Source organism: Solea solea, chromosome 6 (assembly GCF_958295425.1).
Source record: "Solea solea chromosome 6, fSolSol10.1, whole genome shotgun sequence".
NCBI classification, from domain to species: domain Eukaryota; kingdom Metazoa; phylum Chordata; class Actinopteri; order Pleuronectiformes; family Soleidae; genus Solea; species Solea solea.
In genome coordinates this window covers 23,542,575-23,569,051 of record NC_081139.1, presented here as the reverse complement: position 1 = coordinate 23,569,051, position 26,477 = coordinate 23,542,575, and the positions used below count along the sequence as shown (strand labels likewise).

The 26,477-nt window shown below is 41.5% G+C and overlaps 1 protein-coding gene across 2 annotated transcripts in view; it reads left to right on the top strand.

Moving 5' to 3' along the window:
- cdh4 (cadherin 4, type 1, R-cadherin (retinal)) overlaps positions 1-26,477 on the top strand; it is a 246,755-nt gene that overhangs the window by 131,172 nt on the left and 89,106 nt on the right. For both annotated transcript variants that reach the window (XM_058632772.1, XM_058632770.1), the window contains exons 4-5: positions 11,035-11,264; positions 22,370-22,552. In XM_058632772.1, coding sequence (XP_058488755.1) covers positions 11,035-11,264; positions 22,370-22,552 — 413 coding nt within the window. The remainder of the gene's footprint in view (positions 1-11,034; positions 11,265-22,369; positions 22,553-26,477) is intronic.

Sequence of the window (26,477 nt, the reverse complement as noted above, 5' to 3'; positions counted from 1 at the left end):
TCCTAAATCAAACATCATCTGAATGTAGACAGAGTCTAAATTGGAGTTTTTCTCTTTAAAATCTTTAAAGTTTCTCTACATCAAACAATATGTGCAGTAGGGAGGATGTGGTTCATACCAGAAAATAATAAAAAAGAACATGTTACTTGTGGAATAATGGGTTTTCATTACAGTCATTACACGGTTGACTGAGACTCATGGATATTCCCCAGAAGTCCCTTTTTGTCCCCTGATCCTTGCTCCTAGTTTGCTCACATTCCCCTATTTGTCGCTTGGCCCAGCTCAGGTCCCATTACCTCGCTTTGGGCTATGTGAAATTATTATATCGTACTGGAAGATAACAGACAGCGTGTAGCCTTGAGGCAGTTTCTTCGCTTCACCTCCTTAAAAAAGACATTGCTGTGATAAAGCGTGGCTTCTTCTCTGTTCACGCTAAATCGAAGAGAAAGCCTTGAAGGCAAGGTCTGGTGAGTGGGAGCCAGATGAAAGAAATAAAAGAGTCGGGTGATATGTTTGTGCGGCTCGCTGTGTTTCAAAAACACAGCGTTTCTCATTACCGTAAGATTCAGAGTATGGCCACCAGTGAAACAGGGAATGTTTTTGCCTACTCAATAATATAAGTTTTCTGCCGAGGGTGGATTGATTAGAAGCCAGATTTTACTGACTTGGCATGCAATGAAATTAGTGGGTGGCTGCTGATAACAGGGTCAGCCTAAGGGCATGCAAAAAAACCACTCTGGGTGGGTTGGTGCGCAGTAAAGTTTACCACAGTGTCAATATGAAGTTTAAAGACATTTTAAACTGCAAATTCAGGTCATTAGTTTAAGATGCCTGTAGGATTTACGGGCAGTAAGGATGAACCAGAACCACTTTTTTCAGCTCAAGTATAAGTATAAGTATACTTACATTTTTGTACTCACTAACTCACTCACTCAGTCATTCCAGTGTTCATTTCGTTGGCGAAAACTAGCACAGCGAAAACGTGAAATTTACTGACACTAAGAGATCCTATCATGCTAGTCTCTTTGCGAGGTACGGAGGTTAGGTTGATGACAACATGCAAGGAAAGTGGTAGAAATAACAGCATTAGGAAGAAAGAGAAGTGATGATGTTCGAATTTCGCGTACGACAAAACCCTTCGTAAAATATGCAGAGCCAAACTCAAAGGAAAAAAAACACAACGAACCAGAAGCGAGTCATCCAGAAAGATTCTGAAAAGCATACACACTAACACTATTTGATCAGCTCATCAGAGTCTTTAACAAAATGAATAAGACATTGTGGTGATGCATTTACCCTTAGCAAAGTATTTATGTCATATTGAGGGTTCAGGAGTGGTATTGCTTCAGTGATTTTGGCCAGTATTGGACCAATACCAAGTTTGGTATAAACTCTACTGTAGCTGGACAAACCAGAACTTTTTTTTCTTTCGTAACCTGAAGGCAAATGTAGGTTCTCCTGCTCAGAAGGAAAGATGTTCAGTTAGCAGCCTCTGCTACACTGGTCCTTTAAAAAAAAGATATGTTTGTTCTGACCCTGATACACTTGAGGATGGCACCTATTAAGACGCACGTGTGCCCCCTAGCTGTGTTATTCTTAGGAGATAAGAAATTCACAAACAAAGACTCACTCACACACATACAGAGAGAGTAAGAGAAGGAGTAGAAAAGCTTGTGGGCTGAATGGTGGTGTATTAATCACACTGACGCCTGGCACCGCGATCTGTGACCCAGTCTTTTAATTGCATCCGCTCTGCTCTGCTCCCTCTCTCCCTCTTTATCTCCCCTCTTTCCCCTTTCTCATTCCTCAAGCTTCCCTCATGCCTGTGCCCACGAGGGGTAGGCTAATGCCGAGATAAGAGCAAGGGCCGGGGATGTGCGGGACCCCAAAATGCTCCAGCAATAATTGATCGGCCAAAGCTCACAGGACTGCAAGTGCAGCCGCCCATTAACACACTGAGATTCAAGCGGTGTGTGCTGTAGTGATGTGATGTGAGACAAATGAAATTGTAAATAACTTTTGAAAATCCCCATCAGAGCACGCACCTGTGTTTAGGTTACACACAGATCTCCTCTGTATCCTGACAGGCTCTTAGTCGATAAAGCAGGAGGACCCTCTGTTACAGCTCTTCCTACCAGCAAAGGCAAGGAGGTGACAGAGGTAAAACTAAGGTGCCATGGGGTGGGTGGGGGGGAGATGTCGGCCACATGGACCTGGCAGTGCACTAACAATGTGCCAAGATTCTTTTTTCTATATTCAGTAAGTGCAGCAACACCAGGTAACAAGCGTGTGGTGTTTTAACGGTGACACATGAGCGCTGACGCACACAAATGCAAGCTGACAGCACCTTGTCTTCCCTCACACTCACATTGATATCTATGAGAGCAGAGGGAGTCGATGACACCCATTCCCATTTATACATCAGCTGTAATAATTGTAAATGCAAAGAGATCATGTCACACACTCCCACTCCAATGTCCCTCTTCTCTCTCACTTTGTCTCTGTATCTCCCCTCCCCTGCCCCCTGTTGCACACGAGCACACACATAGTGACACACACACAGTGACACACACACACACACACCCACACTTGAGGTGCAGTGGTTTCCCCTTTGTGAGAGCGAGCTGTCACAGGGAACTGTGTGGGCTTTTGTTAAAACACAGAACTGCAGAGGCAGAGAAATTCATTTCCGACTGCGGCAAAAAAAAAAAAAAAAAAAAAAAAAACTTTTTAGGAAAGTCACATTGTACCTGCAGTGTTTTAAAAACAGCAGCATGTAAATTGAATTAGTTATAAGCATTCCTTCGGGGGCAAGGTTGGGCTGGTTTCAAGGGTTTTTGATGTACTGCAGGGGGAGGCCTTAGGTTTGACTGCAAATTCACAAGATGTCGACTTTTACACTTTGGATAAATAAAGGTGTCAGAAAATAGATGTCATTCATTTTTTTTATTTATTTTTTTTTTACCTGCCAATCATACTCGCTCCACCACAGCTATTTTTGCCTCTCGTAGGTGAGAAGAACATCGCAACTTGAAAAGTCTGGAAAGCAAACTTGAGTAGATTTTTAGCTCCTGTGATGTCAGGTGCAAATCTTCCACTTTCGGTGTATTTTCATATTGCATTGACACCCTAAAAGTATCGACCTCTTTCAGTTCCTCAAAAACCTTTTATTTTGAGAGAGAACATTCCAAAAATACTTGGCTTTCAAGCTGAAAACAAGGGTTGACTGTGTCAGGTCATGATTCTTGGACAAAAATCACAAGTGTTCTTGCAGGACACGGATCAATGATGGTTGGGATTAAACATAATTCATACATAGTTGGGGTCAGGCTTATATCAGTGCTGTCCTCAGATCAGATCACAGAAACTTCATTAAAATGTGGTTTGAGGGCACGTTTGTCTACATTTCTGAGCAGCATGAACACAATATGTCCTCGAGACATACTGTCCAGCTGTCCTATTAAGGACATCCACCGACTTGCATTCGTTTGGACAGCCTAAACAAAGCGTTATCCCTAACCCTAACTTTATCCTAATGACAATACAAATCTCTAAACTTAAACAGTTCAACAATTAGGTGCTGCCACATTAGGACCAGGTTTTGGTCTCTTTGAGGAGCACTGGTCCTGACAAGGTCAGTGTTTATGCCAGAAAAGAAACACATGAGGTCAAGTGTGAACAGTCCCATTTCACTCGATCTGGCCGTAATTGGATCACTTAAAGCAAAAGTTAATATCAGATCTGAATGTAGCCTTAGAGTGAAGCACAGTCACTGTGCGTTTCACCACACAACCATAATTCTGTCTCATGGAGTGATTAGTCATATCATTATATAATTATATCACACGGTGACAACCAAATGTGTTTGTACTGTCATAGTGATGGTGCAAACGTCATTTCACTAAAATCCAGTTTGGTTTCATTTGTATTGGTTGTTTCCTCATCGTCCGTTATTATTCTAAACGGGCTAGAGGCTGGGAAAAGTCGGACAATATGAGAGTACATCAGTCATGTTTGAACCATCAGTATGGTTCTGTGTGTGTGAACAGTTGTCAGTGGGCTCTGCCGCTGATTGTCACATCCCTGGCAGAAATACTGTTATTTGCAAATTGAATGTGTTGGTGTTTATTTTCCCGTTGGCTCGAGGGAAGCAGTGGGGAACCAGAGAGGATGTTTATTTAGAGCCGTGCCACAAGTGCGATGAACGGCACCTCAACAAAAGCAGCTCTGCGCGCTCAGTCAAGATGTGTTTGCCCACTCACAGCATGTCTCACTGTCAATTTTAGTACAGTGACACTTTTAACCTAAACCTCTTCTTCGCAGCTCAAATTTTATGTCGCACATCAACCTATTTATGTCGTTTGTTTGCTGTTTATATTTAGCTGCTGTAGCTTTATCTCTAAACCCTCCAAATCACACAAATCACACAAATCACAGTTGATGAAAGTAGCAGAAATAAAGAATTATGGCCTGTAAACCAAGTTCAAATGTATAAACGAATTAGGTCAGATTGTCCACAAAAAAAGGGTACATTTCCATATGCCTCAAAATAAACATTCGATAAAATCCTGCTGGATGAGAAGACCTGCTTCACAATTTCTGTTCCAGTTCATCCCAAAGGTGCTCCATGGGTTTGCTTACGTTTAGCCCCTTTAACACTGGGGAAAAATACAGACCCGCTACTTCCTTCCTTCTGCTTTCTCGTCGGGCTTGGCTTTTTACTCAGACTGGCTGTCCTGGTTTCCATGGGGAAGGAAAGGGCCTCAGTCTGTGGGGAACACATGAGGAGGACAGATGAGGACAGGTGGGGAGAGTTAAACAGGGAGGATAAGGGCAATCAGAGAATGAGGAGGCAAGGAAAGGAGAGTGACAGGAGGAGAGAGCAGGGCGTGCAGTGTGTTGGTGGATGGGATGAGGGAGGCATGCTCTGTGTGCAGTCGTACAGCCCGCATCTGCATGATGTGCTTGTAATATGTCCATACAGAAGCTATTTTGGCCTTCCCTAGGGTATTGTTTTGGACCTACAAGCAGGGTGAGACAAAGAGCCGTGTGTGTGTAAAGGTGGTCGGCGGTCACGGCTGCTCGCCCGCACCGCTGTTGCCATGTCTGTGCTGCTCTGTAGCCTCTCTGTTGGACAGCATGTTCTCTGCTGTACAAGTCCAGAGAAGAGCAGCTGAGCAGAATGACAACAGCCTCAGCAGTCTGCCAAGCACCGCTGTGGATGGCAGGACACGCAATGAAACACCGACACACACACACACACACACATACACTGGAGCACGCACACTCACAGCCACTCAGATAAGCTTCACACAAAGGCAGGCCCACACACTGTTTGTACTCCAGTGCTGTCAAAATGAATGCATTAATCATTATGATTAATTTCATAGATTTAACATGTTATTAAAAGCATTAGGGACGCCATTAATGCAGCCACATTTTGTTTACTGCCTGTGGCGGATGACCACGCGTGCGCCGCCACACTTCCAACTTCTAGGCAGAACATCTCACTTTGAAAGAGTTCTCAAACAGACACGGTCTATAGACTTAATATTTGTGAGACATTTCCGGTCTGTAGTTGTGTAGCTTCATGCAGCAGGCAGGACACCTTTACAGAAAATCAGATATCGTATGTGCAGTCAGGGCTTAAGAGAAAAGCTTTAATGGAACGGGAATGTTGTGACCATCAGCTGCAAACCTTTTTGCTTCCTCTGAGAAACGAGGAAATGTGCTGTGGCTGAAAGCCTTAAAATTTGATGAAGCCACAGAAGCGTTCCTGTGTCTGTTCATTTAACTTTGTTAGGAATAGACCTTCAGAAGACCATCCAGTACCAGAGACGTGGCTGTTATGAAACGCCAGGAAAATCACCTGTAATCATGATCTACTGCCCTTCCCGATGCAACCCCCCCACCCCCCCATTTATGCCGGGCTTGGGACCGGCACTAGGAATTTTAGATTAGAGTGTCCACTTGACTTGGGATTCGAACTGACAATCCTCTAGTTACAAGCCCAGTCCCCAACCTCTTGACCGTAGGCTGCCCTCTCAAGTAACAGTTGACATAGTTGTGTCATTAAAATGGGGTTATATTACCATCAATACATTATTTCAATTCCTCCATTCTTTCAACCGTCCACACCGAGCAATATCACAAAATAATTAAAGATATCCCCATACGTTGTCTGAGGCCACTTCCTCATGTCGTCCTCCCACTATAGCATGGATGTGGAACTGACCTGCCGTTAACATTTGTTAATGATAGTTTTAAGTGTTCCCACAACAAGAATAAGGTCTATAATGCAGTATAGTGTGCTGTCTATTGGCGGATCACGAAATATGCAAGTGAAAAGCTAACTGGGTTGCGAAAAAGACGGGAAAGACCAGTTGTTTTTCCACTAACTGAGTAAATAATAGTAAGACGACGCACTTCTTCATCCTTTTAATGGCCTGGATTTAGTTGTTCTATCTATATAAGCTTCCATCTATAGTCTATGAAGTTAATTTTTGTAAAAGTTGCTGTTAAACAATATTAAACAATGCAGTTTGTGTTGTACAGTTGATGCAAGTGTCACTACAATGTTGATAACAGCAAATTATTTGATTAATTTATTACTTTTAGAGTCGATTAACAGCTGTGGTTCCCAAAGACTGGGTCAGTACCCACAGAGGGGTCGTGGGTGATTTTCTTTGGGTCCACATTTTCCCAACCTTTTATCACCATATGTTTCTAACATGCATACATGACATTGTACTGTGATACAGATATGGCTGTAAGTGTCTGGCTACATTATGCAAACATTTGCTCTGGTCACAAATTATTATTAGTTCTGATATTTGCCATGTTTTTTTGCAGCAGACACAAAAGCTGTTAGTTTATTAACACCAGTATTTTCCTCATCATGGTCAAGAAACTAACAATCACGGAGGAGGAAAGCTAAAGGATTAGGCTGGAGGAAGGTCGAGCATACTTGGAGCACAACGACACTGTTCATCCAGAGAGATGTGTGATGGGGACATAAGGTCACACTGTGGCTGGAGATCATTACATCTCCTCTCAGGCCTTTTCTTGATTTTCTATAACCATCAAAAACTCACTGAAATAAGCTGTGTTCAAATGACAGTTTCTTCATTTGCTTAGAAATTTGCTTTTGAAATTAACACTATGTTGACAGGCTTTTTAATGCTTTTTAATGCTCAAACACACTCGTTCAGTATACGTAGGTGGCCTGTGAATGGAAGTGCCGCTCGATGCCTGGTAGAACAGTGGAATGTCCTTGTGTTAGTGTCTGAATTTATGGACACATTTGAGCAGACAGCAAAGAAATGTACACTGAAAAAGAAAGATGTACAAAATGTCAGGTCAGGTCGTGCGATTACAAAATGTTCTGCACTCGGTTCTCTCATGCCCCAGCAAAAGCGATTAAGTCCAGTGGCAGCACTGAGTGAAGCTGCAGTGAAATATGTCTGTGATTTTCTTTATTATTATCAAATAGGAGAGGACTGTGGGTTTACTGACCTTCATGGCCGCCAGCTTAGAAAATGCTCTGGAGCCTCATCTTTGTTTATTCAGCTGGAGATCAATTTTTCATACAAAGGGATGCCATAGTTTGCCAAGCGTAAGATGACAAAACAAATTGCATGCACACCAGACAATAACAATAAATCAGTTACTGCAGGTTGGTTATCAACAGTGTCACAGTTTCCATCATTTCAACAACAGTGACTACACTCCACATCACTGCATCTACGTTAATGTTTTTCTAGCTTTTCAAAGTGTTTCCAATTATGTTTTTTTAATAACTTTTTTGTAATATAACTCTCTTTCTTTTCTGCTGCTTATCTGCCGCCTTATTTCATCCCATCTCCTCCTCCCAGACACACGCTCATATTTTATATTCCAGTCTCCCTCTTTCATCTAACATCATTTCAGATGAGATCCTAACATTGGATTTGAATGTGCTTTGTGAACAAGATCTTCTAATTCTTTTTTTTTATAAATAAATCGCAGAAAGCATTTCTGAATAACCCGGCACTAAATGTACGGATCAGGGTTGTGATGGCGTGAATACCTTACAGGCCACATGTCTGTTCCCATGCCAACTGGCACCACTTCAGCACCACACAAGGCGGCAGCCAGACCCACGGAGACCTTGCTGGGTTTTTTTATTGTGGAATTCATTTTGAAATTAATAGATGATGATGAGGACAGACATTTTCAAACTTTGAACCCACGCGTGTGCACACAGAGGCAGGAACACACACACACACACACACACTCATAAGCAGCACTTTGCTGTGTCCTTAAGCCTTGTTTCTCCAGCTGCGCCACAAGAGAGCTGTCTCTAAGTGACAACAATTAGCCTGCTCAGTTTAAGCTAATTGAAGTCATTTACATAATACATGCCTGCCATCACAATTCATCTGTGGACAATCCAAGCAGGTCTGTGTCATGTTGTCACAACCCGAATGCTAGAATGCTAGCACCACCCCACCCCCACCCCCACCCAAACCCCCACTGCCTTGATGAATGAACCCCAAAGGAAGACCATCATTTAACACAAAGCTTATCACTCACATCACGGCGTTCTCCGCTGGGTTGTGTGGGTTTATTTTTATTTTTGTTTAATGGAAATATGGATTGCATTTGCCAGCGCAGACAGATGCGCACATTGTCAGAACTGTGTTTACCATCCATCCCATTACACATGCAATTACTCAGAGGCTGAAAACAAGCAGCCTCATTTGTGTGATGCTAAGCTGCAATGGCTGAGATCTAATTCTTTATTAGCCTGTTGTTTGGGAGCATCTTTTGACAGGAATGTGGGCGATGAATTAAATAGATAGCTTGATTAAAAAAAAAAAGCTTGCCGTGCAGAGTTCTTTGTGCTGGATTTTGGAAAAATGGATCTGTCACAGTTCGTTGCAGGAGATCCTCTCCTTGGGTGATTTATGGCATCAGTTTTGTCTTGTCATCATGAGCCAGAATTTTATTAAATTAGATCAGAGCACATGCATGGTAAGTTGGGATGGTGTGTGTGTGTGTATGTGTGCGTGTATTGGCCAAAAAAAACTATCTTTGTGAGGACGTGTGGACATTTTGTCTGGTCTTTAAACTTTAAAGGTTTTTTTTCCCTGATTCAGTGTTATGGTTTAGGATTACGATGTGTGGTTTAGGTTAAGGTTAGGCTAGATAGATAATGTTTTGGTTAGCCTGCTAAACAAAATACTAAGTCAATCCTGAGTCTGTGCGTGCGTGTGTGTGTGTGTGTGGGTGTGTACGGACATTGAAATGTCATTTCAATGTCCGTACATGTCCGTGTTTTTGAAATCCCACATTAGGAGGTTTTATTGTCAGAAATTGAATACACTACCCATAAGTTGTAGTAAATAATCACTTTGAAATAAAGAATAGTTGGATTTCCAAAGCCTTTTATATCTACTGAGGCAAGGACCTTGCTTTACAGTGTCCCTGTTGGACAAGTATGTATTTCACATTTTAAACAGAGACTTACTATGCAAACATATAAGAAAGGCATAGTTTATGTTATGCATGCATCACTTACTTCAGGTAAAATATAAACCAGCTTCTTAGCTTCCGGTCGTTTGTCACTAATGGGACCCATGGACTTTGTAAAGTATCGTTAGCAAATAAAACTATCGATATCAATCTAAAATGTTTACATTGTCTTTTAGTGGTTGTTTCAGTAGCCTCAGCTAATTGCTCTTGGTAACTCCCGCAAAAGCCCAAGTGTAGAACATATTTGCGTCTGCCGAACGCAATCGGGCTTGTTTATGGAAAACCAGGAAGTATAGTTTTGTTTTTCGGCTGCAGTGAAGCTGATGGGAAGTGAGAACTATCATCTCTTGCATTCCCCTCGCTGACTTTACAGATTTAGTACACCGAAAGTGGCGCACACTGGTGGTAGTGAGGAGGGAGAACAGAGCGTGGATGTAGGGGAGAGGGAGAGACAACAATTTTGAAATCGTGGATGCTCCAGTGGCTTTTAGATCGGATGTGTGAAAGCATTTCAGTTTATGTGTCAGGAAATGAGAAAGGAGAAAAGGTGACAGACTACAATATGGAGGCACTGCCAGACTGCTCCTACACATTAGGGAATATGAGTAACCTGAGAAGCAACTTGGCAAATGAATCCCTAACCCACAAGGTAGCTTCATTTTATCATTATTCACTAAACTAAATCTTATTTCCATGTCTCAATTTGTTTTTCAGATAGTGCACCATGTATTGTACGATGGACATGTTACTTGTTACCATATTGTGTTGTTGTTACATCCCCATATTGTCATATTGTCATGGATGAAAGACTGCTGGTATCCCAGGTTCTTTGATTGGTGTAATGACATGGTCACTGGAGCTGCACTGATGCACTCCATCCTCATATACGGAGGTGAAAGACATCAGATTCCCCTTGTATCTCGTCCATCCTCCCATACTTCACATTCATAAACAGAAACATTTATATTCTGGAAAGCGGAATACCAGTTTATGTGCACACACACACACACACACACACACACACAAACAAACATCACTGTTCCCCACTGCCTTCTTTCTTTTGTCTCAGTCAAGCAGAACCTTCTAAATGTCATTCAAGATTGTGCTCCATGTGCTTGGCAGAAAACCATGGAGCGCAATGGGTCCAGTCGGCCTAATATGCTTTAGACCTTCTCTTCATCCTTTCCCAGGAGAAACCAAGGGAAATTCAGTTTTGACAGTGCTATCTGTCTAGTTTGGGAAAAGAATGATATGAGGAAAAAAAGAATTAGGTCTCTCCCCTCTGTGTATTCCCATTCAAGAACTGATAAGTAGTTTGTTTTGCCAAAGACGTAAAAGCGGGGAATCAGATTTGACAGCGAGGGGATGAGATATTTCGAGATAGGTCTTGATGGATGCGGGTTAATCTCAAGCTTTGCCTGATGTGTCAAGGATTTGCGAAATACCTCATGGAGTAAATCTAACAGTGACGCTCACTTATTCTGTATTCCTATGCCCTTTTTCTGTCTGTCTCCACAGTGAAGTTTGAGGATTGCCAGCGCAGCAGCAGAGAGGTCGGCTTTGTCAGCAGTGACCCCAATTTCGGCGTGAGACCCGATGGGACGGTGTATGCAGAGCAGGAAGTGGCCAACCTGTCAGAGCCCGTGCAATTCATGGTGACGGCCCGTGAGCTGCATGACCCACACATCTGGGAGACCACTGTTAAGCTGGCCTTGGCTGGACATCCTCATCCTCTACCGCTTACAAAGGTAGGTCAGAGAGAGCAGCTAAAGAGATGCTAAATCGCAGGGGTTTAACTGATGCCGATGTGATAAATGATCAAATACTCATACATATGAGGGGATATTGATTGGGTGTCCACCATAAATCCTCTTACTCTGCAACAGCGTTGCAGAAAATCACCTGTCCTTTGTTGTCTACAGGTGTTAAGGTGGTAAGATTTGTCACTTCATTGAATTATTTGTAATTATTATTTAATGAATGAGTTGATTATTAAATATTCTCTTTTTGGGTTTTTTTTGCTCTCAGAAACTTGATAAATGCTTTAAGGTGACTAAAAAACCTATATAAATCCTATGGATATTTTGTTTATCCATTATTTTATATATATGTATAATTTACAGTTATGAATCTTTTATCAGATGGAGAACATAAAGAAAATCATCCATTAGCTACACAGATTTATAAAGATCAGGAAGAGAACAGGCCATAGGAAGAAACAACATTTCAAACTATTCTATTTGATACTCTTGATACTTTGTAGCTTTGTTGTTTTATTTTTGGATTACCAAAGTCAGTTTTTATAGTTATTGAAGGAGACATTCAGGTGAAATTCATTTTCACATCTCAAGATGTGAAAATGAACTTGAGTGTCACTCAAAGCAGTTTTTGCAGGAACGGTAATGAAGAAGTGGTGATAATACTTTTTATTTGTTTAATTTGCTTTCATCTCCGCTTACAAAATTAAATTATATTTGATTGGGAAAAAAAGAGTCAAAGAGAATGTTGAAACTGATTTGGCTGCAATAACATGCTGTTAAAAAAGCATTTTAGTTGTTTTCTGATGATCTGCCTATGATTGTGTTTTTTCCATCGTTCGTTGTATTTTTGTCATTCCAAACCTCCTCCTCCGGCACACAGCAACACATTTTCACCACTCCCTGGACATTTTGTCTTTTTCTGACCACTAGCTCATAAGTGGCTTTAAGTGGGGACCATGTGATTGGCTGATTAGATTAGCATTAAGAAAGCAGCTGAAGAGGTGTACCTAATATAGTAGTGGCAGCGTGTATTTCTTTACATAAGTTTTGAGCATATATTGCATACTGTGTATATATATGATTGCTGTTACTGACCGCAACTATCAGGCTTAACTTCGTTGACTGACAAATCCATTATCATTTTTTGCTGCACCACTTGTTGAACGCCAACGGGCTTAATGTGCTGTCATGTTTATAATTATGACAAAAAGCATAAGACTTGAGTTGCTAAAGCAATTGCCGAGTAGGGATTAAAATGCTGCCCACTCCTGGCAGTGCAATAATGGAGGCTGGGAAATAATTGACATTGATTGAGCTAATGTTCCACTCCGGCAGGGTCTGCGAGTACCAGGTGATGTATTTTCACTGTATAATTATTTTCCTGACATTCTGCAGAGAGAAAGATTCAATAGACGGACAAGAAATAAATGTGTTTTTTTCTCTCTCTAACCAAATTGCAAATATGAAAAACTGCTCTTAAATGTAGAGAACAGTTTGCACTTTGCCGTATCAGAGTTTTATGTATGCTGTTGCCATTTTTTCCAGCCTCAAATAAATAGAATAGAATTGAATTCCTGCCTTCTGAGTGGAAAATTGAGCGATCCAAAGGATACATAGAAATAAACACTTGTTTCGATTAGTGTATTGTCCAAAAAAGAAAAAGGAAAATGAAAAGAAAAATGTAATTTTGTGAAGACGACAGGATAATGTTTGATGCAGAGACCATAATTGTGAAAAACCACTTTGGTTTATGCCGAGTTTAATTTATAAAATGCATACAATCGTCACTTGATTCATATGACATAGACTAACCCAGCCAATTTTCATTGTTTCACATTATTAAAATCATATCGTAAAGTAAATACATTGAAGCTAGAATGAATAAATATCTGGCTTGTCCTCGCAGACTATTTATGACTTGAGTGGGACGGGTGACATTTAAAGTGATGAAATGTTGTTCAGTTTATTTGATTCATTGTGCGTTACATTTCTTCCTCCGCACCACAGTTGAACTTTAAATTGAAGGCAACTTTGCCATAATTTAACACGGAAGGCAGAGGTCGACTCCAAATACAGTAGAGCAGCAGAGTCTGTGACCTGCTATAATGTCAAGCAGGCCTGCAGACAAGGCTCAGTGGGTCATGTCATCAGTCTCCCTGGACTTTTTCACCCCCCAAAGCCTTCCTTGTTTTACTCCTCCAGTATAAAAATGTGTTCACTGATAAAACAAACAGCACACATTTAACCCCTTCAAGGTTTTTCTGGGGGGCGGGTTGAATATAGGATTTCCATTGCACTTCCATGTCACCATCTACAACCAAATTGACTGTTACATTGGCTACAATCTTAGTGGCTAGTACATAAAATGGCCCCAATCGCTGTTCAGTCATAAATATGTTTAATAATGAATACTATCGGGAAGACACTGATGCATCCAACGCGTCTGCGTCTCACACTACAGGATAATTTGGCCAGATAATCTGTTCAAATCAGCCAAAAATTGGAAGGTACCCACGATTGTCGGTAGTGCCAGATCTGGCTAATTATCGTGTGGGGCAGGCTTTAAGCTCCACAGGAGCATCTGTTAAGGATGCAAGATTTTTTGTCTTTTTCTCGAGGTGACAAGAACAAGAACAACGTTAGTTCTGGCCAGGTTATTTCATACTTCATGAGAAACTCAAGTGTAGAACTCCTGGGAAGTCCTGGCCAATCACACAATTGTTGTCCGACGCCACACTGATGATGTGCCTAGATGATGTGTCACGAACAAGCTTCAAGAACGCCCATACTGGCTGCGAGAACATAATCTGAGAGAGAGAACACATTTCTCTGTTCTTGCCATTGGAGGCAACTGAGAGGTGTTCTATCAGCTGTGAGCTGGTGATAATCAGCTGGGCGACATCGGGAGGAGGCTGGTGTCGGTTAGCTCGGTGGGTTAGGTGCCACAGAAAGGTCAGCACCATCAGTGCGCCTTTCTAATTTATGTGGGAATGAAGAACAAAAATCTTTCTCAGACCATTCTAGCACGCCCTCTTTTTAGTGATTCCTGCTTCTTCTTATTGTATGTCCCAAATTTCATTTGTCACCCTTTTTGCTAGATTTAGTGGGTGGGAGTAAGGATGAATGAGTCACTGCCACCTTTTTGACTTTTTATTTTGAATCCTTCTTGTTGAATTTTGTAATTGTTTCCCAATTTGCAACCCCATATCAAGGAATGTGTTTTCTGGGGCAATGCAACGTGCATGTTATTATGTTGTATATTCTATTATATGTAAAATATAGATTATTCAACATTTAATTGTAGTTAATTTTCATGAAAGAAAACAACTAAAGTGAAGGTTTTCTGAATGAGTCATGAATGTTTGAGGCACATACGGCTGCTTCTTTGGTATTTATTCTAATCTGATATCGCATGAATGATTTTTAAGGGAATTCAAATTTAGAAAGTGGTATCGGTGCAGTGCAGTGTTTTTTAACAGCGTAGTCTATTCAGTAAGCGTCCACAGAGACGAGTAGGAGCCCATTTTCTTTGTTCTGAGAGGAAACAGTTATGTTACAAGAGGAGTGTTATCATAATCACATCACCTAACCGCAACATATCTCTTCGTAATCAACATGGCAGCAGCGGCGGCGGAGGATATAAACCGTGCAGGAATATCCCCTTCCTCCCAGTGGCGATTAAAAGACAGTCCGCTCAAATACCAACTCATTTTGTTCCCCTGCGCTGTGCAGACAGATCATGTGTGCAGAGAAAAACCCGGTCTGTGCTGCACTAACAATGTGTGTGCTTGGTTTAGATCGAGTCAGATGAACTGGCTTCAGCGCAGATCTTATCGGGGCCGTCCACTGCTGCTTTGCTTGCTTCGCTGTACAGCACCAGTGAGACTGCACTGATTTGCTTTTAATAACAGGCTTAGTTTCTCACAGTTCTCTTTTATTGGCAGGAATGAGCATACTTGCAGTGTGCTCCATGGTCGACCAGCTCATTTCACTATTTAATTTTACAGCGTTCAATACCACAGCAATTGAAGTGTAGAGCATCTTTGGCCTGAGGGCCCTTTCCGCTGTGTTTATGTACTCTGGCTATCACCTCCCACACAGGTAGGGCCTTTCAGTGAGTTCTCTCCAGCTCGTGCGGATTTCATGGCACGTTGGTTTCCCTTTTTCCACCAGCTTACTTTGCACCACGAGCCTTGGATTTGACTGGTTGTCAGAGTGGGTTTTGGCGCTCGTTTGATTGGAAATCTTACTTACACAACTCAAGATAGATAAAAAGCAAAGGCCAGCAGCTGCATGCCTAATGCTTTGAGTTACTGATATGTGTTTGGCTAATTGGATATTTGCATTAACAAGTTATTAAAAGTGTTAAAATCTTTTTGTTGTTTTTTTAAATAAATAAATAAATAATAATAATAATTACATTCATCACCTTCTGGACACGTCCTCAATGATGTTTCTTGGGCTTCAACATCATACACCAGGATTGTCCAAACTTTTTTAACAACGACCAGATTTCAAAATTGTGTCTTCATTGTCACAATTATTGTTTTTAAATGACAATGTAACCAAATGTAAGCTGTAAAGTGTAAGAGTGAAAAAATTAAAAACAATTCTGCCTTTCTTTCACATATGGAGTCAGATAACATAATAGAAATGAACGCATGTATCTGTTTGTCACGGCTGGGTTGCGAACCCAAGACTGGTTTGAACACTCAACTCCTTACCAGCTGAGCCAATGGGGATGACACATTAGTGAAGCCGATTTTCTGTCCTACTCTGTCTGCGGCCATAAATACTACATTTTAAAACAGAGGCTGCAGTTCAGTACACAATCTTATCGTGATTGGCCTGCAGGCTGGACTCTGGAAATGTCATACACCCTTACCTAGGCGACCCAGCTGGGGTTGATCAAGCCCTAATTGGAGTCCAGACAGCACTACCCCACTCACAGCTCTCTTTTCCGGATTCACAATCACCTCCAATGCAACCTCCGCTCTCTCTGTGACCAGCTTGATGGCCTTGGCCTTGCACTTGCTTGAGCCTGTGATGCCCAGCTTGCTGTACTATTAAATCCTGTGCATCCCACCTCTATGGGTTTTGCACCTTGCACTCCACCCAGTGCTCCGGCCCTCTTCCACTGGCTCAGCATATCTTGCCCTCTTCGTCTTATTAGCCTTCTCCTTGCAGTCCTCCCAAGGAACAGTAAGCTGTATGAGGATGACAGTTTGGTCCTGTCTGATGCTGTAGGCTCCACTCCAGCCCTGACGAAGATGATGGTGCAGAAAAATCCATGCCAGAAAGCTCCAAATCTCAACAGGCAAATTGTTACAACCAGAATGTTTTTTATACTATTTGAATATAAAGTGGTGTTTTAGTGTTATTTTTCTTCACTTTAGTAAAAGGGATCTCGTGGGAGAACAGAGTTCTTACTGAATAAAAGCACTCAAGTTTAGTCTCTTCTTTTAGAGAACAAGCTTAGAGAACTGGAGCAGTAAAGACTTACACGAGGATCATTAAAAACCCTAAATCAAATGTTTTCAGAGTCCCACTGAGCAGAGACGGGGGCTATAAACATAGCGCTTGTTGTATTTTCCTGCCTGTTTGTCAGACTGATAACCTCCAGATGTCAGATCCAGGGCTGGAGGCGTTGCAGGCCTGAAGAATGCCCCAGCAATGCATAGGCTGCCCGGGAGCAGAGCTCTGCCAGCTGGCCCAGTCTGCCTCTGGGTTTCAGGAGCCCCAGGCACATCAGGGACACACTAACCGGCTTCCTGTCAAATGTTCATACACACAGACACACTAATATGAACACATATGTTCATGTATTATTTTTGCATGTGCGCACATATGCTTTCATCCAGGCCAGCACACATGATTTCCTATATGTGCACACAGGCATGACTGAAGTCACTCTCCATGCACTTAGTGTGTTCATACACACACATTCAAACACAGAAAAAAAAAAAAAATCCCCAAAGCCTAATAATCACCGAGCTGCCAGGCAGCTCACAGAAAGCATGTTCCAGTTCTTCCCTCTTTCCTTTGTAAAATCTGCTATTGTCACAATGCCAACAGCCTTTCATCTGCCTTGCTGTTTGAAAGTGACAGTCCACATGCAGCTACTGTGCTGATATCCTCCACATGCACAGTTACAATAAAGGATGTCTCCCTTTCATTGTCTCTCTCCACCCCTGTCTCCTGTCATCTGACCGGCTTTCTTCTTCTTTTCTGATTTGACAACATTTCTAGAAGAATGTTGGGGCCAAACCAATTGCGCGCTTCATCCTTGTTATCGTCAGACCTGATTGACACATTTTGCTGATAGCCAAGAAGGTAGATAAGGTTGTTATTGTGGTAGCACCACTCTAGACAGGGAAGAAGAAGTATGCCCATGGACTCATACTGTATATGTTCTTTTATTCCTAACTCTGTGCATCGACATATAGAGCTCCAATAGCTGACGTCACACAACCAAGGTAATGCCATGCTGGCAGGGAACGATGTTGTTCACATACAAAGACATACACTTTATAACTGGCAGCATATACCGTATACTTGGCAATATGTCAGGCAACTCGTGTCTCATGGGAATTGTGGTGTTTTATGGGAGCCCACAGATCACGATTCTGCTTGTCGAGTGATCACTTCATATCAGGTACAACGTTGAAGTTAGCATCCAGATTCGCAGCTTTGTGGTCAGCAGTTAAGTGTTAACGTAACTTACAAAGGTCATTGCCTTTTTATGTTTTTGACTGGTGTATGTACTATTATATTATATATTATTATACTCTACGTAAAAGATGGAGACAGAGCCTGTCATCCGTAGTTTGCATCCATATGATCGCCTGCTGCTTGGCGCTTGCCACTGCCCTCTTGAGGATGTAATGTTCATAGCAATGCAAAAGACAATATATGTAGTGTAGTGACGGAGATAATGTTTGGAATGCATGGATGAAAACAGAGAAAAAATGGAGTATAAATGGTCCTTTACAGACTCCAACCAGTGTAGAATGAGGGAATGCTTATCAGAAAGTTGAGGATGTAATGCTGCAGGTCTGGACCGGCTGTTTCCATACTCGCGGCATTCATTTTTCAGAAGGCATTTCCTGCCAACATGGTGCTGTGAGCAGAGCTGGGCCTAGGCATAAGCTTGTCTGTGATCAGGGGCCCCCCCAATAGCCTGTGATTTATTTTTATTTTTTAACATATTCGAGAAATCTAGATATCTTAGGGGTGATTAGACTGTTCAGCATAGTGCTTCACTTTGAATACGAAAGTGCAAATTGCAACTAGGCCACTTTTGTGATTTGACTGCCCTCTAAGGTAAAAAACTAGTAACAAAAGTGACACTGGTTTGGTGTAAATAATACAATTATAAATAATGCAATTTATAATGTTATATTTGTATATTTAATAGTCAAGCACCAGCTAGTCCGAGGTGGAGGGAAGAGTGCCCACAATCAAATACTGCTTAGGGCCCCATAAAGGCTTGGGCCGACCCTGGCTGTGAGCAAACTGAGTCATATGACATGTGGAGAGCCATAGAAAGTCCTGGTGATTCATCGTCATCCATCAGGGTGTTGTTTATCCTATGATGCACGTTTGTTTATTTGTACATAGTTGTTTGTTTTCACTTGTTTTTTTGTTTGTTTGAAAGGGGCATCTGCAAACACACACACGCCCCCACACAGACAGAGACTAATTCCACCTGCTGCCCATAGAGGAGACTGGCACATTCCCTGTCTCCCTCATGCCAGTTGGTACCTGTGAGTGTTTTGGATGAGCAGAGTTGGAACGGACGTTATCTTATCAGAGAAACACATCTGGTCCTCTCCTTCCTCTTTCTGTCCCCTACCCATGCACCCTGGTCGTCCCGTTCCCTCTGTGTCGTGTTCCTGCCCAGATAAACCAACAGCACCGGCTTTCCCAGAGACCTGCGCTGGGCTGTGAATGTGCAAAGACTTAAAACAAAAGATGAAACATACACAGTGTGTTTGCTCAGGTGTGGCTTACAGTTTGCCTCTCACACATGCAAAGCAGGTGTATATTGATAGGAGGGACTTTGGGGCCTGTGTTTGGCAACATGTGCGTGGTTGCTCGTGTGCAGATGTGTGTCTTTGTTGGTGTGATGTTGTCCAGGTGGGATTAGCGGGAGGATTTTCACTTTGCTTTAGGTGACATCGACGCATGCGTGTGTTTATACAATGTGCAGAGACCACAATAGGATTAGGTGGATTACAGCAATACAATCATTTTACACGGGAGAACACCACAGGGGATTAGGGGAAAAAAACACTAGTCTTTTACGCAACCTTATATACCCTTATTTCACCTGTCAAGATATGAGTAAGAACACCCATTTCTCCGTGCACCTACAGCCCATACTGTAGTTTCCAATAATACCAGGGCCGTGCATGCTGTTCAGAGGAATACAGAAATATGGAAAAACACATCAGGGCTGTCACTTTCTCCGAAAGTCAAGTTCAAACGAATGTTATATGACATGCTATTCCTCCAAAGATATTCAGACATTTCCCTGCCCACATACACACAAACAGGATGACATTATTTGTTATTAATCTTATGCTGTGTTACATTTGTGACATCACCTCCGAGTTCACTGCGTTCCAGAGAGGTTGTCAAAAACCATGGACACAAACACATGGCTAGCCATTGTTAGCAATAACAACAAGGCGATCGGAGATGGCGGACGGCCTGTAAGGTTGTGTGTTTGAATCCACCTCAGGGTCAAAGTTCTTGGGCACTGTGTGTGTGTGTGTGTGTCTATCACAAATTCAAACAAGCCACTGTTTCTCATTTTGCAAGCAAGTGCCGAAGCACACACAGACAAAGCCACCAAAAACAATGCTTCACACAAGTAATAACAACCTCTTCATGGTATTTGGCGCACACAAGGTGCATAGCAACATGTCTACGGATAAAAAGTGAGCAGTGCTGTGTGAAACAAATACAATAGGAGTGCTATAAATGGTAAAAGAAGCAGTGCTTGTGTGGTCGCTGCCATTTCAGAGTCCTATCTCACGGTATGTGAGGTTGGTTTGAGTTCTCGAGTTGGAAATCAGAGTTCCGAATACACATGAATCACATGATGTTGAACAGTATCACTTAAATGAGCTTTAAGATTCATAAGAAGGTCTTATTATACATAAACACAGATGAACAAGTATTTATGCTGCAATACAACTGTGCTGCTTTTATTTTGAAAAGCCTGACGTATGGACGCACGTATCTGCGTCTGTCTGCACAGCGACAGGTGACGCTAGCAAGTTACACAAGTGTCTCGGTTTAAGTTCAGGATTCAGTAATCATTATCTCCCTCCATGTTTATTATCTTATTATCTAACCAGCGAAGCACCGTCACACGTATGTGAACTCATCCGGTGGGATTGCAGCATTATTGTGTGTGCGTGCAGGTGCGCTCTGTGCAGACCTGCACGCACAGCCACAGCAGTATAGTATAATAGTATTCATTATATAGTGTAGTAATTTGATATTTTCAATAGAGTTGGTTAGTAATTGTGTTTACTATGTGTTTGTATGCTGCCCAATTTACAGCAAAACAATACAATTGACTGCTTTTTTAGATAAAAGAAATACAAATAAATTCAAATAATTTCAAATATTGAATTAATTTCAACAATATTTTTTGTTTCTCATGTGGCCCCTTGGGGAAAATAATTGCCCACCCATGGTCAAAGGGGTTGTACATAGGAATGGAAATTGAGTAAAATCAACTTGACATACACATTGTTTCAACATAGAATTTGGTCGTGTTTGCTGTTTAGCTGTTATAAGTTATGATAATTTAATTCAGATTCAAACAAATTACCACTCAATGTCAAGTTTTACAATTGTTTAAAAATAGATTATAATTGGATGTTTTCCTTGGTTGGGGTATAAGTTTCCCAGTTGCTTTAACATCACACTGAATAAGCATTAAACTATTTTCATTTGACAATATGAAAAATGCATATGATCAAAACAAATGATACACTCTCTGTGGATCACTTGTGTAGCTATGTATATAACTGGTTTTAGGTCTTTCTATTCCTATGTGTTTATTCCCTCAAACTTTATTCGACTGACTTCTTGGACACATTTCACATTCAGATTGCTCTAATAAGTGGCATTATAGAAATGATTTCACTTAACTGAATAGGTGTTTTATATTTTACTGAATTCTCAGTTTTCAAGGTTTGGTTCTCAGTTGCAGCACATACAGACATAAATGCATACAGTGAAACCTTGAATAACTGTGATTTATGAAATCATTAATAGGTCTTAGATGACGTGCCAAAAATATATATATATATTTTTTAAGTATAGCACACAATGATGAAAGAGGTACTGTCTGTCTGTTTGTTTTAAAGCCATCTGCGTCACCGTTTGACATATTAGTTGCCTCTAATTTTCAAATGATTATTTTTCAATTTAAGCTTCAACCATATCAAAACTATATAAAAGGTGCAGTGATGCTGTGTGTGAAAAGTGCAAGGTCTTGTGTTTTAGTGTTTTCCTTAAAGGGAAAAAAAAAATGGTATTTCAAAAAATATCCCCTTTTTATCTTTGTCAGGGCAATGTGTCACAGTTTATTTCGTCTTCACTGTGGATAGAGAACACAAGGACAAGAGGTAATATTGTGGTCTGCCTAAAAAAAAAAGAAAAGGTGAACAAATTCAGACACAACACCTATGTGGACAAAACCCAGTCTTATAGCCTTAGGGAAGTCTCGATTTCTTCGACAGAACATGTCGGCTTGGGCAGGCTCAGGTGTTCTTGCCAAGGGCCTCATGAAATCTGATGCAGCAGCTTTTAGAAAAAAAAACATATTTATGTTTCCCAGTATTTACGTCTCTGTCACTCTCCCAAAATGGGTTTGTTGTTATCAAGACACCCAGTATTTCAGTATCAATTTAAGGAGAGAAAACTTGTCATTTTACAGCACTTTACAGATTCATCTTCTAGCCTGTCATGGTAAAAAAGGCATTCTTCAAGGGATAAGATGTGTGAGTAATTCGGTGTGAGATGTAGGGGGTGATATGATATGATATATTTTACTTCTTTCTTTTCAGGTTGGCATTGAAGAAATGTTGTCAAGAGTCTGGGATTCCCAGCCCAGAATTATCAGGTTTCCTCGAAGACATCAGAGAGGCTCTTCGGTTAATGGGCTGAGGCGTCAGAAGAGAGACTGGGTCATCCCACCGATCAATGTCCCCGAGAATTCCAGAGGTCCTTTTCCTCACATGCTCGTCAGGGTGAGTGACTCTTTGTACTATTTCAGCAAATGCTATACATAATAGTATACGTATTTCCCCGATGTGTAACGTCCTTGACGCCCCGCAGAACTTTCATATAAGTTAAAAAATACACAGTATACACAGTATATTCATTCAAGTATTGAGTCAGAGCAGATGGGACAGAGGAGTGAAGAATATACTGTAGTATTTCTTACACCGTATGGCCAAGACTCAACATTCTGGTATTTTCTCTCAAGCTGACTCAGCAGGTGCAAAACTCAGCTCTTGTATCCAATTTAAGTCATGATGCCGGGTGATTTGTCTGCAAGCCTCTGGGCACAGTCAGGTAGACAGACCAAAAATATTTCTCACTTCTAAAGCAGAAAATATGCATTTCATGCTTGGTTTCAGAGATCCGTGGATTACTTAAGGGTATTCTCTCTCTCTCTGTGGTGTTGCTGCACTAATGAGAAGTTATGGCGTCCGTACTTTTACAGAGTCTAAAAGGAATTGTTTGAAAAGTGGTTTTGAAAGCAGGAAGCTTGATCTTTTGCAACAAACAAGGCAGTAGTTGAGTTTGACTTGTTATGGATGCAAAGTGTGTGCGTGTAACGGTACACACAAACACATACACATCGGTCTATTTTTAGTGCGACTGAAACGAAGGACAAAAACATAGTGTTACGTTAAGAAAAGGAGACAGCACAGTTTTATTGGAAAAAGCTATGACTCTCTAGATTTCCCTGAAGGAAATCTTTATTAATGTAAATTAAAATACCCAATTTTGTTCATAACTTGTGCTTGTGTGTGTTTTATAAGAGGCTGGTGTAACTTGCTGGCTGAAATTGCGGACATGGTGGAAGTTTAGTGACGAGGCCTGGTCACGTTCAGCAGCAGAGAGACCGTGCGCACATCAGCTGCTCTAAAAACACCTATGGCACTCGTTATAGCTTTTGCATGGTCTGAGTTATTAGCAAGCAGCTGCTTAAAACCCATGGGGAGCTGCGATGGCACTGTACTCATTTTATTCTTTGTCCCACTAATGTTAACTCTTGGATGACTTGGGTGACGTAAATGAGCACATTCAATGTTCTACCGTACACGTGCAACACACGGCCGCTGAGCCGGATCCGTCCTGCAAACCAGTTTTTATCCAGCCCGTCATGTCCTCATGGGTTACTTCAAGTTAAACTCTTCTTCAGCCCCCTGTTGCTTCATTTATGTCAGTGTGGCCCTCTGGTATAACATTTCCATATCTATGCTACCAGTTTGTGTCTCCCTTGTTCGTTACAACACCACCTACTGTTTCATGCTCCGCACTGCTTGATGTACGTAGACTAGAACTACGCGGAACAACCGTTGAGTTGTAATTGCTGGCGGTGTTGTAGGCACTGTACACTGTCTCAAACCAAAACAATGAGCGAGTAAAAGAGCAAAAGAGAGAGCAAATGACGTGATGCCTGGGAAATGCAACTTACAAGATCTGTGGCTCACGGAAGAAATTTACAAAGACTAGATGGCCCAAGATTGCAAGGACAATCACTTGTCCAGATGCAGAGTGTGTTGCAAATCAATAAAAGTCCACGCCTTGAGTGAAGCTGCTCTCACGAGTTGCCCTCCCAGCTTAAGCTATGTCAGCACATTTGGTGCTTGAATTTGAGGAAATTGGTCCTGGAAAGTCCTTGATAAGTGCTTGAATTTGATGACAACCAAGGTGTGGAAACCCCAATTTCAACAGTTTTTGTATTTTGATCAGTTTTATGATCAGCCTTTCTTGGGCTACGTTCAGATTACCAGCCACATTGTTCAAATCTGATTCCAATCTGATCCATTTCCGATTTGAAGATTCATATCCATGACTACACGTGTCTTACATCTGAACATGATTGCCCCCTAAATCAGCTCACATACCACAAAATACACAAATACCCTTTTTTTTATGCATCATGAAAAACAACAAAATGTCATACTTGTAAAACCACTTTGTATTAAAGTGGGAGGTAAGATTCAGAAATAGGTGAGTGAGATTTCTCTCACTGTGCAGGTTGATGACATCGGTGCAAGGCTGAAGATGAGATTGTTTACAGGCAAAAAGTCACCTGGATTTGTATGCACATCTGATCTCAAATGTGATTATTGACTATTATTGACTGTTGACCGTAGGTGTGAGTGTGAGGGTGAATGGTTGTGTGAACATGGGCTGACATCATGACCACATGGCTTCATTTATTAAAATCATTTCTTTATAATAGTAGTCTTTCCTCATAATATGTGTTGTAAGTCCTTCGGCACCGGGCTGGTAGACAGTTCAGTTGTGCACTTGTATGTGTTGAAGTGCACATGTGTAATATGTAGCCACTTCATAATCACAACCAGAGGATAACAGACTATCAAATGCAAGCAAGAAGAAGCAACTTTGTCATGGAAGCATCATACTTGCAGCACTGTGCTGCTTCTCTACACTCCCTCCTTCACTGCCTCTTATCAGTCTCCCAGACAGACATGCAGCTTTCTGCTGGCATTTCTGACACACACACACACACACACACACACACATAAATTCACACACATGTACACACACTTATACTCACACAAAGTCCCTTACGCCCATTTGTACAGCAAGGCTTACACTCCCGGATTACGGAAATCGCCTTTCACCAATGTGTTGGCAAGAGGGCAGATTTTCCAGCACAGCGTGGAAACACTCACCCTCACAAACACACAGCAGGACTGTGTGGTGTCAGGGGGCCAAATTGTGCTGCCCTGTTGGAGAAACAGACCCTTTTGTATCCACTTTTCACATGTCAGGTGTCAGATGGTTAGATTAAACCTCAAGGGCCTCCTATGTGTGCATGTGTGAGAGACACGTTGTACTCGACCACAGCATAGATGTGTCTCAGCCCTGAAAGCAGTGCACTATGGGGAATGTGACTCTGTTGCTCCTCTGTCCCATACTTTGCCTGCAACACAACTCTCCATTCTGACAGGCAGCCGTGGAGAGGAGCAGGGAGGATTTTGTGCTTTATCTTGCGGGTCTCAGACGTGGCCAGGAGCAACCTTTAAAGCCGACACATTAGATTTCAGGACACAACCAGATCTCCTGCGTGGGGCAAACTCATTGACCTTTTTTGCTTTTGTTTCCACAACTGAACTTTAAAGCTGCAGTTCGTGACTTTAGGTGATTTTTGTAATTGATGTTATTATTCTGCCTGTGTTTGGTCTTCATGAACAGAAACAATGGCACATAGGTATGTATGCTGTGTGACTGAGGGAGTGTTTGTATACAGCAGCAGCACGGGGGAGGGTGGGTTCAAGAGGAATTTATTCTGTCAAACTGTGGAATACACGTCTAAACCTCTTTGTGTTTTCAGTCATACTCCAACCAGCTGCCTCGCTTTACTAGCACAATGTTGCTGTTGCTTCCATCTTTCCACCTTTTGACATCAAAGTCATTGCTCCGTGTGTGCACATGGAAGATCTAAACATGCTTTACAGATAAATACAGTTGTGTGGAGCTGACAGGCTAAGTCATCATTGTATGAACTCGTTTGACAATAGTTTAAACATATGAGACAGTTATAACAAATATAATAACCACTTTATATTCGTTATATATATATATATATATATATATATATGTATGTATATATGTGTATATGTACTTTCAACAGTTCCAGCTATCTTTCGGATGTATTAGAGCAGAGTGGGGTCCAATGTCCCATCCGTACCCATCATTCTTTATGCTCCCCGTCTGCAGATCAGCAAATATTCTTCCTTTAATTATTACTTGGCTCCCCATTAGCTGCCACTAATATATATATATATATAAAACATAAAAAGCATCAGCATGTGTACATCAAAACCCTACAATTACACCATAAGTAAACAATATTAATGTAAAAGGGAAGAAGCAAAAAATAATACAAAAACAAAACAAACACAT